The 13638-nt window shown below is 48.2% G+C and overlaps 1 protein-coding gene and 1 long non-coding RNA gene across 3 annotated transcripts in view; one reads left to right on the top strand and one right to left on the bottom strand.

Annotated features, from left to right (window-relative positions):
* Positions 1-8230, top strand: part of ALKBH3 (alkB homolog 3, alpha-ketoglutarate dependent dioxygenase) — a 35978-nt gene extending 27748 nt beyond the window's left edge. The window contains exons 8-9 of one of the 2 annotated variants that reach the window (XM_079103048.1): positions 4020-4118; positions 4849-8230. In XM_079103048.1, coding sequence (XP_078959174.1) covers positions 4020-4118; positions 4849-4926 — 177 coding nt within the window. In that variant the 3' untranslated portion in view covers positions 4927-8230. Of the gene's footprint in view, positions 1-4019; positions 4119-4606; positions 4814-4848 lie in introns of those variants that run through there. The other variant, XM_079103049.1, reaches the window with a different exon arrangement.
* The window catches only part of LOC306639459, a 288549-nt gene that overhangs the window by 155274 nt on the left and 119637 nt on the right, over positions 1-13638 (bottom strand). The gene's annotated exons all lie outside the window — the stretch shown is intronic.

The following is a 13638-nucleotide window of genomic DNA, read 5'->3' as shown; positions in this document are numbered from 1 at the left end:
CCAAACCAAAAAAACAAAAACAAGCTCCAGGTAGACCAAAGAGTTAAATCTAAAAAGATGTAAACCCTCCCCCCTTTTTTAAACTAAAAGTTGTATATTTAACTTTCCTCAGGATGGAAAAAGACTTTCTAAGCATAAAAACCATGAAGCAGAGCCAAAGGAAGGTCAGTGGAGCTGACTCTTAAAACTTTTGAGCTGTTCTATGTTAAATAACATAAATACAGTTAAAAGGCAAATATCAAGTAAGAGAAGTACTTGCCAAGTCTACAACAAAGGGTAACCATCTTACTCTGTGGTTACAGATCTATAGGAAAAATATTAGCATCTGCATAGAAGAGTGGACAAACTGCTTGAGTAGGATTCACAGCAGAAGAAATACAGACAAAAACTAGATATGTGAATAAAATGTTGAACTGGGCTATACTCACAGAACCCTAAGCTTGAATGAGTTGTCATTTCTTTCCTAACTTTTTAAAATCTTTGTCAACTGATGCTATTCAGCCAGAAGATAGGTATTGAATTTTCCTGTTGGAGTTATAAATTATGCAGTCTTCTCAGGAAAGCAATTGGGTAATATAAATCAAATGCTAGGATTTGTAACCATTGGCCCAGTAATTCCATTTTTAAGAATATATCCTAGTTGGGTGCGGTGGTGCATGCCTATAATCTCAGTGACCTGGGAGGCTGAGACAGGAGGATCGCGAGTTCAAAGCCAACCTTAGTAAAAATGAGGTGCTAAGCAACTCAGTGAGACCCTGTCTCTAAATAAAATACAAAATAGGGCTGGGGATGTGGCTCAGTGACCAAGTGCCCCTGAGTTCAATCCCTGGTACAAAAAATAAATGAATATATCCTAGAGGGGTTGAGGGTATAGCTCAGTGATAGAGCACTTGCCTAGCATGTGAAGGCACTGAGTCCGAGCTTCAGCACCACATAAAAATAAATAAAGGTATAATGTTCATCTACAACTAAAAAAAAAAATTCTAAAAAAATATATCCTAGATACATATTTAGAGATGTTTTGCCTTCAGTCTACTTGAAGTAACCTTATATTCTCTTTTTTAAAAAATCCTGGTAAAGTCTCAGGCCCTAACAGTGTGTTCTCTACTGCCATATCCTTTGCACTAGCAAAATGCCTTGAATACATAGATGGTCAAAAAGTAGTTGTGAGTTCAAAGAAGAAAGGATATGTTTAGACCAAGGAATATTATATAGCCAAATTTAAAAAATATTGTATATTTAAAGATGTCAAAAAATGCTCATAATGTGTCAAAAACAGTGCATGATTATGTAATGTAGACTCTTGTCTGTGTGTTGTGTGAACTCCGGTGATAGGACTGAAGGTGATTTTCTCTATTTTCTTGGGCTTTTCCTGTCATTTGGCACTGACATACTGTGATAGGCATTGTGATTTATTTCTTAAAGAGCAAGACCATGCAGCCTTCCTCGAGGGCTTTATAACAGAGTGGGAAGACAGACATTGAACAGTTTCAAGTGTATCATTCATGTTTGTGAAGTTTATGTCACTTCTTAACCTAGAAAGAGAAGCTATGATGTGTGGAGGCTCCAGCATCACTTAGAAAAACACAATTGAGGACATTGATCAGCATTAATATAACATGTATTTTTCAGTTTTTTCACCTAATGTTTCAAGTATGTGGAAAACCAAGAACATCAACAAAACCCACCCTGTGGATTTTGATCTTAGCAGCTTCTTTTAACTAGTATCAGGAATGGAAAATCTTTATCTTAAGCAATGGTGTGTTCTGTATTTTGAAGAAAGTCCTGAGTAAATCAGAAGGGTCACCGAGACGCGTGGTAGTTGCTTAACCACCACGCTTAGTGACCATGAATGCGCTCCTCCAGACAACCTAACCATCTCCTCGCTGCTCATCCATTTCCCAGCTGAGTCCTCACGCGCAGCTGCATGAGCGCGGGAGCGCCTCTGGCCCTTCATCTGGAGGACACCTCCATGCGTCTCAGTTAAGTTAAAGGGTGGTACTGCTGTCTGTGGCATTGGTCACTTCCCTTGTCTTCTCCCCTGTCCTCCTGCAAATTAGGAATGTGCTTTCCAAGCCACAGGTGTGGGAAGGGATACATAGCGAGCAGCAGAGGGGTGCACAGCATGCGCCCTGTCTCCTCCCGGGACTGACGGCGAGTGGCTCCCCTCATTGGCTTTTTGGTGTGGCTGGCAGTTGAATTGAATGCAGTGTGTTTAAAGCCAGCTGAGGCTTTCTCTCATTTGAAACATTCTGATCTTAGGAATATTGAATGGAGTGTGACTCTGTTGAGCTTCATTTTCTGGCAGTGCTGATGGCTTCCTCTTGCATTTGGAATCTCTTTCACTGCCTGGTGCTTTCCAGGTGGAATGACAGTGTTTGCCTCTTCTCACCCGTTGCTGTTAGCATCCCCTCCTCCCCAGATACATATTTGATGTTCCGAGATCTTCAGCTCAGAATTGTCTCATGCTGTGCTTGTTTCCTCATTTCACTTTCCCATCTTAGAAGTGATTTATTGCTTCCGGCTGCATTGCACTCCATGGTCCCGCAGAGGGTAGTGGGAGTCCTGCTTCTAGCTCGGTTGAACCTTGTTCTGGTAACCGCCTGTACAGCCTAAATTAAGGAGCCTTGGTCCCTTCTAATATCTTTCTCCAGTAAGACATTCATCTCCTCTTTCTGGCATATTTTTTTCAGAGGGCCAGCTCTGGCCATCTGAGATGCAGCTGGGCTGCCCAAGGGCAGGGTTACCTTTCCCCCTGCTCTCTGGTTGGCTGAGTAGTCAGAGGGACATGTTTTGGTGCTTTATTCTTCCTGGAAGAGAAAAGATGGCAGACAATTAAAATCAATCACTAAAACCAAAAGTTATTTCAAATATTGCTTATGTCTTCTGTCCATAAAAATTATGACTATCCTTGACGAAGTCACTGCCAAGAGTTAGGCCCTGGAACTTAGACTGTTTATGCAAGTTCATTATTGTTTTGATTTTTTATTTTCCTGGGGGAAATCACTGTAAACAGTTAAGTTCTCAGAAGCACCCGTACAATAATAAACATAAACACAGTATTACACTGAATAGAATCCCACAGTTACCCAAGTGTAACCCCTGCATGGGAAGTGAAGCAGATGCGTGCGTGGGCCCCTCACTTCTGCCCATGGTGGAGGTGAAGAAACCAAGAAGCTTGGTTTTGTCCCGGCCTTGGCTCTGGACATGCCCTTGATGCTGCAGGCAGGGAGGTTGCTGAATGCACTCCTCTGTCGGCTGTGGAGGAGGGGCACCGCCACCTGCTGATGGCTTTGCAGGCTGTGCAGTGAAGACTCACGACTGTGTTGGACGGAAATTGGTTTCGAGCTCTCCAGGAGAAAGGGGCAGTGTACTTTCAAGGCTTTTGTGCCCTAACTATTCAGGATTTGTGATCTGTTCTCAAAGGCTCAGACAGCCAGGCTTCACACGGCAGCATTGTTCTGGGCAAGCCAGAGCTCCCTTCTTGAAGAAAATTTTGCAGTTGTCTGTTCTCGAAAGAGGAATGGATCTCCACACAGCAGAGCACCGTGGTGGGAAGAGCGGAGGCTTTTAACATAGGTACTGAGTAATCAGCGTAAGTCAGGAAAAGGTGAAGTAGGACTCGGCCTAGCAAGTCTGGCTTAGGAGGCCGTTTTCGCCACACAGTGTTGGCATGTAGAGCACCGCGGTGGGCAGACAAGGAATCGTGGTGTAAGGGATGTCAGCTTCCTCCCAAGCTAGAGTGGCCTTTCTGCATCTTGGTGTGGTGGTCATGGAGCTGGCTCTCGTGCATACTTACCGTGAGCCCAAGTGTCAGCCGAGGCTCACAGCAGCCCTTTGTCTCGGTCCTCATCTTACAACTGACTAAATCAAGGTACAGAGAGGTGAAAACACTTGCCCAAGGCCAAAGAGCTGGCCCCACAGTCTGGCTGAGGAGCAGTGTTTTCCATCTCTGACTGCTGTCTGTTGCCTCTTGCTCACTAAGAAAAACATTCAGTGCAGTGCATGCTGTTTTCTAGGAGGAGAATGGAGACTACACATTTGTGGAGAGGGTGAAGATTCCCTTGGATCACGGGACCTTGTTAATCATGGAAGGAGCCACCCAGGCTGACTGGCAGGTGAGGACAGGCACGTACTACAGATTCCTCTTCTGGAGGCACTTTCTTGCGTGGCTGAGTCTCAGTTCCCAAGCAAGCATGTGGTGAAAAGCTACTTGCTGTTATAATGACCAATAAGTTGGCCTTGTTTCCAAGGAGTTAAATACTGCTGACTATCAAACGGACCTCTGCAGGCTTAGTGTCCAGGAGTGCTCTCTTTGACCAGGATAGAGATCTGTGTCTGTTGCTGCCCACTGTAGTAGCCACTAGCCACATGTGACTGTTGACCACTTAAGTGACCAGGGTGCTAAAACTGAGTTTTTAATTTTAATTAATTTAAATTTAAATAATGTCAGGTAGCTAGTGGCTGCCATGTTGGACTGCACAGCTTTTTAGGCCAGAGCATTTTTAAGGTGTGCATATTATTGCTTAGCCTGAGAGTGAAGTCTCATACCTCTCTTTGACGTTATCCACTTATGTTTTTCTTATGTGATTTGGACAAATGGCAGGAGTCTGAGAGGAAGAGCCACAGTTAGAAGAGAATCCTGCTGCAAGGTGCTCGCATAGTGTGAGGGGTCAGATACAGATTTGTTTCTGAGAAGACTGTTCTCCACAGTGATTTGGAGAGCTTAACACTGTTCATTGAGACAGGGACAAAATGGAAATGTTTTCATATTCTCATAAACAAGTTGTAAATCCCTTAGAACTAAAATTGTGTGTGTGTCAGAAAGTTATTTACATTTCCATTTAGCATCGAGTGCCCAAGGAATACCACTCCAGAGAACCGAGAGTAAACCTGACCTTTCGGACAGTTTATCCACACCCTTGAGGGGGCTCCTTGGTGATGGAGGTCCTGGCTAGAACAGGACCACGCCAACGCTGAGCAGCCCTTCCACCGGAAGAAGTTTTGAGAGGCTACTCCAGCTGATCTCGTGATGTGGCTGTTTGGAAGATGGTGGCGTTGCTTCCCAGCCTGGAGTCCTATTAAATGAAAGCCACCAGCAGTTCATGTTGGTAATATGTCTACTGTGGGGACGGTTATTCCAAAGCACATCTCAAGATTGCACATTATCTTTAGGCAAATTAAAACTGCTGTGGCAGTGCTCACAGATGATTTGATCCAGAAGCTGCTTTTCTCCTGCCCTCTCCCTATAATTTGAAGAAATACAAATGGCCTTGTGCCTCTGGGGAGAATCTGCACGTGTTTATTCCTTAATGACATTTGCGAAGTGGAGATATAAATGTGCGTCAGTGACTCTGGAGCCTTCCGTAGGCAGACAGCTGCCAAAACCCAAACAGAGGTGGCTTCTCGGGACTGTGTTGAAGTCTGTCTTGGCTCCTTAACATCTCAGCTTGTGTGTTGTTGCAGTGGAAAGCTGTGCATTCAGGGGACACTGTTTAACTGAGCCTCCTGACCTATCAGTCTTCCTGGGCCCGTTGAGACAGGTTACAGGCCTCCGCACAGAGTGAAGGCCGTGCAGCCAGGCCCTGGACTACCTGTGACACCAGAGAAAACTGTCCCCTTAAAGGAAGGCAGGAACGAGCGTGTCGTGAGAAGTAGCAGGCTAAAGAGGGCAAATACCCGGTTAGTGACAGCTGTTCCACATAGATTAGTTTCCTCTAGAGAATTACTTGAGTCATTTAAACCCAAGCCAGATGGAAGCAGGAGCAGTCCTGCAGGGAACGGGCTCGATTACCTCATGGTTCTCTTCACCTTAGATTTCAGTAGTCCCATGACTAAGGCTCTCTTCTGACTCAGTGTTCCCTTACACACAAGCTCCCCAGGTTCAAGGGTTAGCCTGTGATGTCACCAGGGTTCCCAAAACAGAACAGAGTGGCTGCCCCCTATTGCATCATAAAAGCACGTGTCTCCTTGACCTCTTGTCTCCAGAGCAGAGTGCCAGGTTAACTCCAAATAAGATTTGGAACTGAGAAAAAAACAGTCGATTTAAATGGAAGAAAGTAGGGCAGGGGAGTTAGTGTTTCTCTCTCTGCCTGTGGGGAAAATTTACAGCATCTTCTTGCTTCTTATCCTGTTTCCATTCCATGCTGTAAGACCAGCGATCCCGTGATCACGGTGAGGTGCCAGAATGCGCAGGCTCACTCAGCTCAGGTGTGACTCCGTGCCTGGCAGGGCTCTGCTCTCCCACACGCTTTCTAGCTCCCTGCCCTGGAGTCTGGTTTTTGTGTGTTGGGGTTTTTTTCTTTTTTTTAATGTATATAGTTCCTTTTTTGTAAGAAATACTAAATGCTTCATACAATTGAACACATACTGTGCCTTCCTAGTAAAGGTACAAATCACTGTGAACATAAAATAAATCCTCTATTTAATTCCTAGCTGTTTTCCTACTGAAGCCAACAAAACTGGCTTCGGTGGTACAGCCAGCTTTGGTTGAGTTTGGTGCGTGACACTGTCAAATTCCTCTTCCATTCTTTACAAATGAAAGAACTGGCAGATGGTTCCAAACTTCCGTCACTTACCCTCCTAACGTAGGGTTGCCCTGTCTGCTGGCATCAGTTGTGCATTTGATCTCTTCACTCACCCCTGTCTGTCAGGGAGACAGATTCCCCCTCTCTGGAAGATGTTCTGGGTTACCACCTGGTTCTCTCCATCAGCCGCAAATCTTACCTTTGGTTTCTTGCTGTCACTGTAGACTACATATGCCCTGACTGTCATTTATTTCCACCTCTCAGATAGCATATCTTCTATAATGTCAAGTTAGTTTTTGCCACACAATAAAACTGCTGAGTTTAGGAATGGATAGGAATTCCAGACTCTAGCAAAGGACAGCGTACTCAGTGATGCACCAACCTGTTGCAGTGTTTCTCTGATGGTAGCTCTTACCCAGTGATTGGGATCAAGCTAATTTTGCTAATGATACACATAAAGCAGAGGAATCAACTATAACAGCTATAGCATAAAGAAAAACAGGTTTCTTTTTTTTAGCTGCCCCCCACCCCCTGAGCACCATAGCCTGCAGGCCCTGCCCTAAGAGCTTTGATATATAATCCCTGATCCTCCCCCCAGAGCTGCAAGAGCAGGATTGTTCCCCTGGTAGAGATGGGGAAACAAATCTCCAAGAATAGTTTAACAGAACTTTCTGCAACAGAGCCAGAAGTCACCTGTGTGCTCTGCCTTACTGAATTGAGGCAGAACAGTCAACGGATGTCCCTGGGGGCCTTGCTCAAGCAGAGCTGGCCACAGCCAGCCACTGGCCACCTGTTTGCCTCCTACTTTCTTGTGCATCAGGACAGGTGTTTGCATCGTATCTCTTCTTAATCAACATTAGCATCTCCAAGTCAGAAACTTTGCTGCCAACTGAACCAGCAGTTGGCCATTTAACAGGGGAAGCTCTTTGAGAGAGGATAGAAACCAATTTCTGGATTTTAGATAAATGCTCAGCTGATCTTCCTGGCAAGTGTTTATTGACCATATTCAAACAGATATAGCTTGAAACTTCTCAGGTAAGTTGTTTTCCTCTTTGATCCCTTCTTCCCTCATTCTCTGTGTGTACATTTAGGGACCCTGCATGATGCCTGAACTCAGTGTGGGACTTCCTTACAATATTCACCAACATCACCACCCTAGGCGACAGACAGCCCAAAGGAACTGGTCAGGCTTCACACTAGAAATGTCTTATTGCCTGTTGTGACACTTAGCAACAGATTGAGTCCCCAGTACAGAAATAAGGTTCTACTTTGATCCATGTTTACAAACCACTAGCCTAGCTGGTGATTCCTAATAAGTTTAGGTCACACAGCTCACGAACCTGCTGTTTCCTTGGGGCATGAGCTCCCGACTGCCTCCACGGCTGCCCTGCCCCTGTCCTGGTGCACGCAGGCCTGGCTGGACCTGGTCTGTAACTGTCATGGCTTCTGGGCATGTCATGGCAACCCCGAAGGAGTTAAGCAGGCCCTGCAGTGAGCAGAATGCTCCTGCTGGGGGGTTCCAGAGAAAGTCCTGACAAATGATGGGTTCCTGCCCTGCTGGGAATATTTCTCCTTGAGTTCTGGCAGCTTTTTCTTGGCTGCAGAATATCTAAGACCCACTTTGCCTTTTCTGGTCATAAACACTTGTAGTGTTGAATCTGAAGTCTTGATTATTTTTCTTAACAGTGCCTTTGAGAAAGCTGGATGTTTCCATAGTGATGCATTCTGTTTAAATCTTAACTTATACTTGATTCTACCCACTCACTCCCCTCCTAGGGACTAGTTTACAACTGTCCCTTCCCTCTGCCTCCCATTTTCTCCTTGGAAGAAACCTCCATATGAGACCCTTGTCAGATTTGTGCTGCTTGAATCCATTCTTAGATACGATTTCTACGTCGGGGGGTCAATAAAGAAATGGCTTTAATGGTCATTTATTGGTGTGGAGCACGGACTAATGGTGCTTCTTCCAGCTGATTTAGTAGTCATGTGCCTGGGTGTTATACAAGCTGTCCCCAGCCTGTCAGGGGAGGAGAGCCCGTGTTGGACGGGGCTCTTTGTTAGTGTAAAAGCCGGGGCAGGCCAGTCAGAGAACAGCAGGGAAACGGGGTGAAGGAGGCAGTCCTTTTGTAGTGGCACTACTGAAGAGAGTTTTGTCAAATGAGCCCACTCAGCTGTCAGAGGTTTGTATTTGTGACATCATTGTGAGGATGATTTCAATGCAGTCACTCCCCCTCAGGGGAACTGTGATGTCACCCAGCACAGGGACAGTCCCTATTCTCACATGGCCTTCAGGAGTATGGATGTGTCATTGCTCAGGCAGGACCGTGGCTGGGACCTCAAGGATTTGGCTCGGGTCCCAAATTCTGTTGTCTATAGGGAGTGGAGGTGAAAGGAGGGCTGCAAGAGTAGCTCTGCTGTTGGGACGGCATCCTAATTCGGGATATCCCTGCCACCGATCACAAGAGCTGTTTGTCTTTTCAAACTCAGGAGGAACTAAAGCACCCAGAGGATTTGTTGGATCCTGGGTGCCCATGTTGGCAGTGGGCTAGGTGAGGCCTGAGCAGCCTGGCCAGAAGCATTAGTGTGTCCTGGGGCCTCCTGACCCTGGGGACAAGACCAACAGCAGGGCTGTAGAGGTGGCCCTGGCAGAGCAGCCTGGGGCTGCAGGGCTACACGTTTTTGGCCCCTCACGGGAGGCAGCAGGAGGAAGTGGGGGGCCTTGCGCGTGCCGGCGGCCACGTGACCGAGGTGCAATTAGCCGCCCACTGCAGGAAGGGTGTGGGCGAGCGCTCAGTGACGAGCCCTGCTTCCTGCAGCGACGTGCTGAGGATATCCAGCCGAAGTTCCTGAAGCCCAAGCGCAGCCCAGTAGCCTGAGGCTGCATCTTGGCCAAATAGTTCCTGCAGCCTTGGTGGAACAGCTGCCTCACTTTTTCGAGAGGCTGCAGCAGGAAGGCGCGTCTGGCCCCTCCCACCGCAGGAGATTGACCTTAAGCTCCGACACTGAGCCGCCTTCCCGCGGACCCCCAGCCTCAGCAACTTGTACTGGGATAGTGGGGGTGGACTGTGCAGGAAGGGAATCCACTCCCTGCAAAAGTGATTCTGGGTCCCGGGCTATACCCTACCTGTCTAAGGAATGTTTGGGGATGGGTGGAGGAAGGATGCCCTGGGGCTTGCCAGACTGTCCCAGGGGTATTCAGACTGCAAGGACCACCCAGGCAGGACTCTGGAAAAGAACAGAACCTCACAGAAGCCTTATGCCCTTTCCTGGGATGTTTCCTGTGAAAACATGAAGGGATTGGCCACCAGTTTCTTCCCAGCACTCCCTCTCTCTGACCTTTATCCTTTATCCTTTGTTCACCTGGAGTAAGAGGGGAGTGGGGATAGCTAGCCTAGAGGCAGAAACCCTGGTGGGTACGTCTGAACATCGGAATGTAGTTTTCTCTTCATCTTCTGAGTCTGTTCAGCTTTGGTGTAGGATCAGGTGGGCCAGTGGTGAGTCCTGAACACTATGCAGGCATTACCCTTTAACTCCCCAGAGCCAATGAAGGTGTGCGTTAGGAAGTGTATCCCCATTAAACAGACGAGAACACTGAAGAGTTACCTAGTCAGCATCCAAAAGCTACCCAGGAAATGAGGAGCACAGGATAAAGGCTCTGTGCTTCTCCATGTTCTCAGTGCCACTCTAAGAGACCTGGTGCAAAGAGGGATCACGGGAGGCAGTACCAGAAGGTCACAGTGCCTATGGGGCAGCCCTCCAAGAGGCCCTATTGATAGTCTTGGCCACCCCGCTCCCCCATTCAGATTGCTGGCGACACGCCAGGGATCCCTGCCACAGCTTGAGGTAGCATCCTGCCTTACGTGGTGGAAGCTGCACCAAATGGCAAGGGGTGTCAGGCCAGACTGTCCAGTTCACATGGACAAGTGGGGACCTGCCTCCTCTTCCAATCACAGTGCGGCCTGCAAATGCAGGATTAGAGGGCAGCTGTGATAACCCCACCCCTACCCCAGCCTCCATATAGGTCAGAGGCCAGAAAGAGCCTCAGCCTGAGTCAGGCAGACCTGGGCTTGCATCTGAGTTCTGCCCTGCCTGAGTCACCTTGGACCAGCCAGTCAAGCCTCAGTTTCCTCAGCCAGGAGATGAGAAGCACCCTCCTCTTGAGGGTCTGGCGAGGATTGTTATCATGCGTGTCACATGCCTGACAGTAACATGCTTAGTAATATAATTCTTTCAAGTGCTGCACTGCCCATGCTCTGCTTACCCCAAGCTCAACCCTCATGCTGGGTGGACGGTCCCTCGTGGCTGATGGGTGGCGCTGCAACCCTGCCTTGCCCTCGGCAGGCTCCCCTGGTGCATGTGCCTCTGTTGCAGTCACCAAGGTTGGGGGTGGGGTAGGGCTCTCAGGAGGATGGCCGAAACGAAAATGGTGCCCAAGTGGGGCTGATCCTATTACGATCCAGCTGCACTTAACCTCTCCTCAGAAGTTCTTTAGATCCCACTGAAGAGAGCTCCCAGATGCCAAAGTGGTCTCGCCCTGATGCTCAGCTTGCTCTTGGCAGGCTGGCCACATGCTCTCCCCAGGTAATTGGTCTCCTAATGCAACATCCCTGGCTGGATTCCAGAATTCCACTGTCTCCTCCCCTTGAGGTCAATTCTTGATGTCTCCCAGCAGGTCACCAACTGACCAGACTCAGATGCACCCCCACCAGCCAGTCAGTCATTTTTCTTTTTTTTTTTTTTCACTGCTTGGGCCATTTCTAAACTGTACGGAACGCCTTGGCCTGGAAGATTAAGTAAGATTGCCTGTCTGGAATGCTGTTCAAGACCAGGGCTTTTATGTCCAGAGATTGTGTTAGATGTGGTGGAGAATATATAAAAGGAAGACACAATCCCTTCCACTGCAGATAGCAGGAAACCAATGGGACTTTTATTTTCTTTTGCAAAATTAGTTTTTTCTCCTTCCCACAAAAGGTTTGTGTGTTCTTTGCAAACAAGTTAAAAAGATAAAAAGAAAACTTGTAATTTCATAAGCCAGAAATTGCAAGTCTTCACAGTTTGCAGTATTTTCCTACACATTTGTGTACTTAAAGTTACATCACACTGAATTGAGAGTCTTGTGACCTTTCTCTTCTTATGTAGGTTAGTATATGACATTATTGTTTCAAACTTCACTTTGAGTGGCTGCATAGTGTTGTATACACTAGTATATTATTTAACCAGTACTGAGATTGTGGTGTTGGTGTGGTTTTTAATGTTAGTGACCGTTTTCATTTGGAAATCATGAGAGTGGATGATGAGAGGCAGGTAATGACACAGTCGAAGCCCACGCTCTGGCCTCATTTGGGCCTCAATTCAGACAGAGAACAGGTGACACTTGTACAAAGCTGGAATATGTGCCAGGCACTGGTATGAAGTGCTTTATACATACTAACACTGATTTACTAACCTCAGGCTGAGGACGAGGTCTGCTTTGTCCCCACTTTCTAATTGAGGAAACGGAGGCACAGCCAAGCAGTGTGGCTGGTACAACTGTCCTGTGGCAGAAACTGAGTACACCTGAGACTGCTTCTCAGAACCTGAAAGTGGGCTTGCTGCCCGATCCCACAGGCTGTGCATACCAGGTGCATAACACAAATGGCTTCCCAGAAACAGGAGGCCCTGTGACAGTGTTGGAGCACATCTGAGATGTGCTGTGTCCTGTGACACTCCCCTGAAGGAGAGGCTCCCTGGGCCTGACCCAGAGCAGGCAAGAAATGTTCATCGCAGCCAGCATTCCGTTGTCACTAAAAACAAGACACAGTTGAAGATGGACAGTAACATTCGGAAGTGCAGCAGGAGTCACAGTGGGTTGGCCAGGGAAGCTTCATGGAGCAAGAGGCACTGGAGAATGGGGAGGAGGATCCTGCAGAGTGGCAGCTGCGAAGCCCCCTGTGGCCTGTGTCCAGGGCTGTGTGACAATGGTGAGAGGAAGGTGGGCTGGGTCAGGCCAGCAGACCTGCCTGGGCAGAGAGCTTAGGGGTAAATTTTAGAAAAATGGATTTGTCAGGATGGAGGATAGGGAGGAGACTGGAGTTAGGAAGACCCGGGGAGACTGCTGGAGTCATGGGCCTGGTCTGCTTTGTGGCCTGCTGGTCCCTCGGGGAATGGTGAGGAGAAAGATGGAGGGTTTTCTGGTGCCGGAAGCACCCCCTCTTCCCATGAGTGCTGGAGCAAGAGAAGAACATGGGACTCGGCTGTGAGGGCAGAATATCAGTAGAACTACTGAGACCGCTGGTGGGAGCCGAGGCTTGTGCTGGGACCTGTCGGGCTTCTTGGTCCAACTCACCAAGGTTGCCCCACTGAAGCCTGCACATGGGGGATGGAGGAGCTGGCCCTTCCCAGATGCCCTTCCCACATGGGGGACACAGGAGCAGCGTACGCACTTCTGTGTGCACGCAGGTCTGGAAGTGGGCAGGAGAGGGCCAGATTCCCCATACCCAGCACAGTTCCTTCTCTCCGGTGCCCCCCACCCCATCAGATAACTCATTCCCTTTCTCTTGGGAAAGAGTAAGGGAGGCTGGGAGGAGGACGGGTGTTGCCTTTCCAATATTCCTCCTCCTGGGCCTGGAGCGCTCCTTTCCTCATTGCGGCATGAGGTGGGACTCGCATCGCCTGCCCCTGCACATTGTTCCCAGGAAAGGCTGCCAGCAGGGTGGTGTGTGGTGTATATTTGGTGCCCAATAAACCTGATTCTAGTTCCAGCTCCTCCACTTACTGCCACATAGACTTTGGCAAATTTCCTAGCCCGAGTTTCTCCACCTATAAAACAGAGTTATTGCAAGAATTGAGTGAGACTGTGGATCTGTTGTAGTCCTCGCGGTTCATCCTACACCCTACACGCTCCTGGGGACCCAGTGAGGTGGGGCTTGTTGGACTCTGGGCGAGTCTTGCTGCTTGCTGAGAAGAACAACTGTGTTGATGGGTCTAGGACAGGGGCTGGGGGGAGGGGGACCCAGTCTAGTCAGGAAGTGGGATGAATTTGCAGGGGGCCGTTGTGGGGACCAGTGGGAAGGAGGGTGGAGAGGAACCTGAATCTGGGGTGTCACAGGGCAGGGGTGGGAGGAGGAAAAGC

Source organism: Sciurus vulgaris, assembly GCF_902686455.1.
Source record: "Sciurus vulgaris genome assembly, chromosome: 11".
NCBI lineage: Eukaryota > Metazoa > Chordata > Mammalia > Rodentia > Sciuridae > Sciurus > Sciurus vulgaris.
Note: the sequence above shows the minus strand (reverse complement) of the source record. Positions and strands in the feature narration are given on the sequence as shown.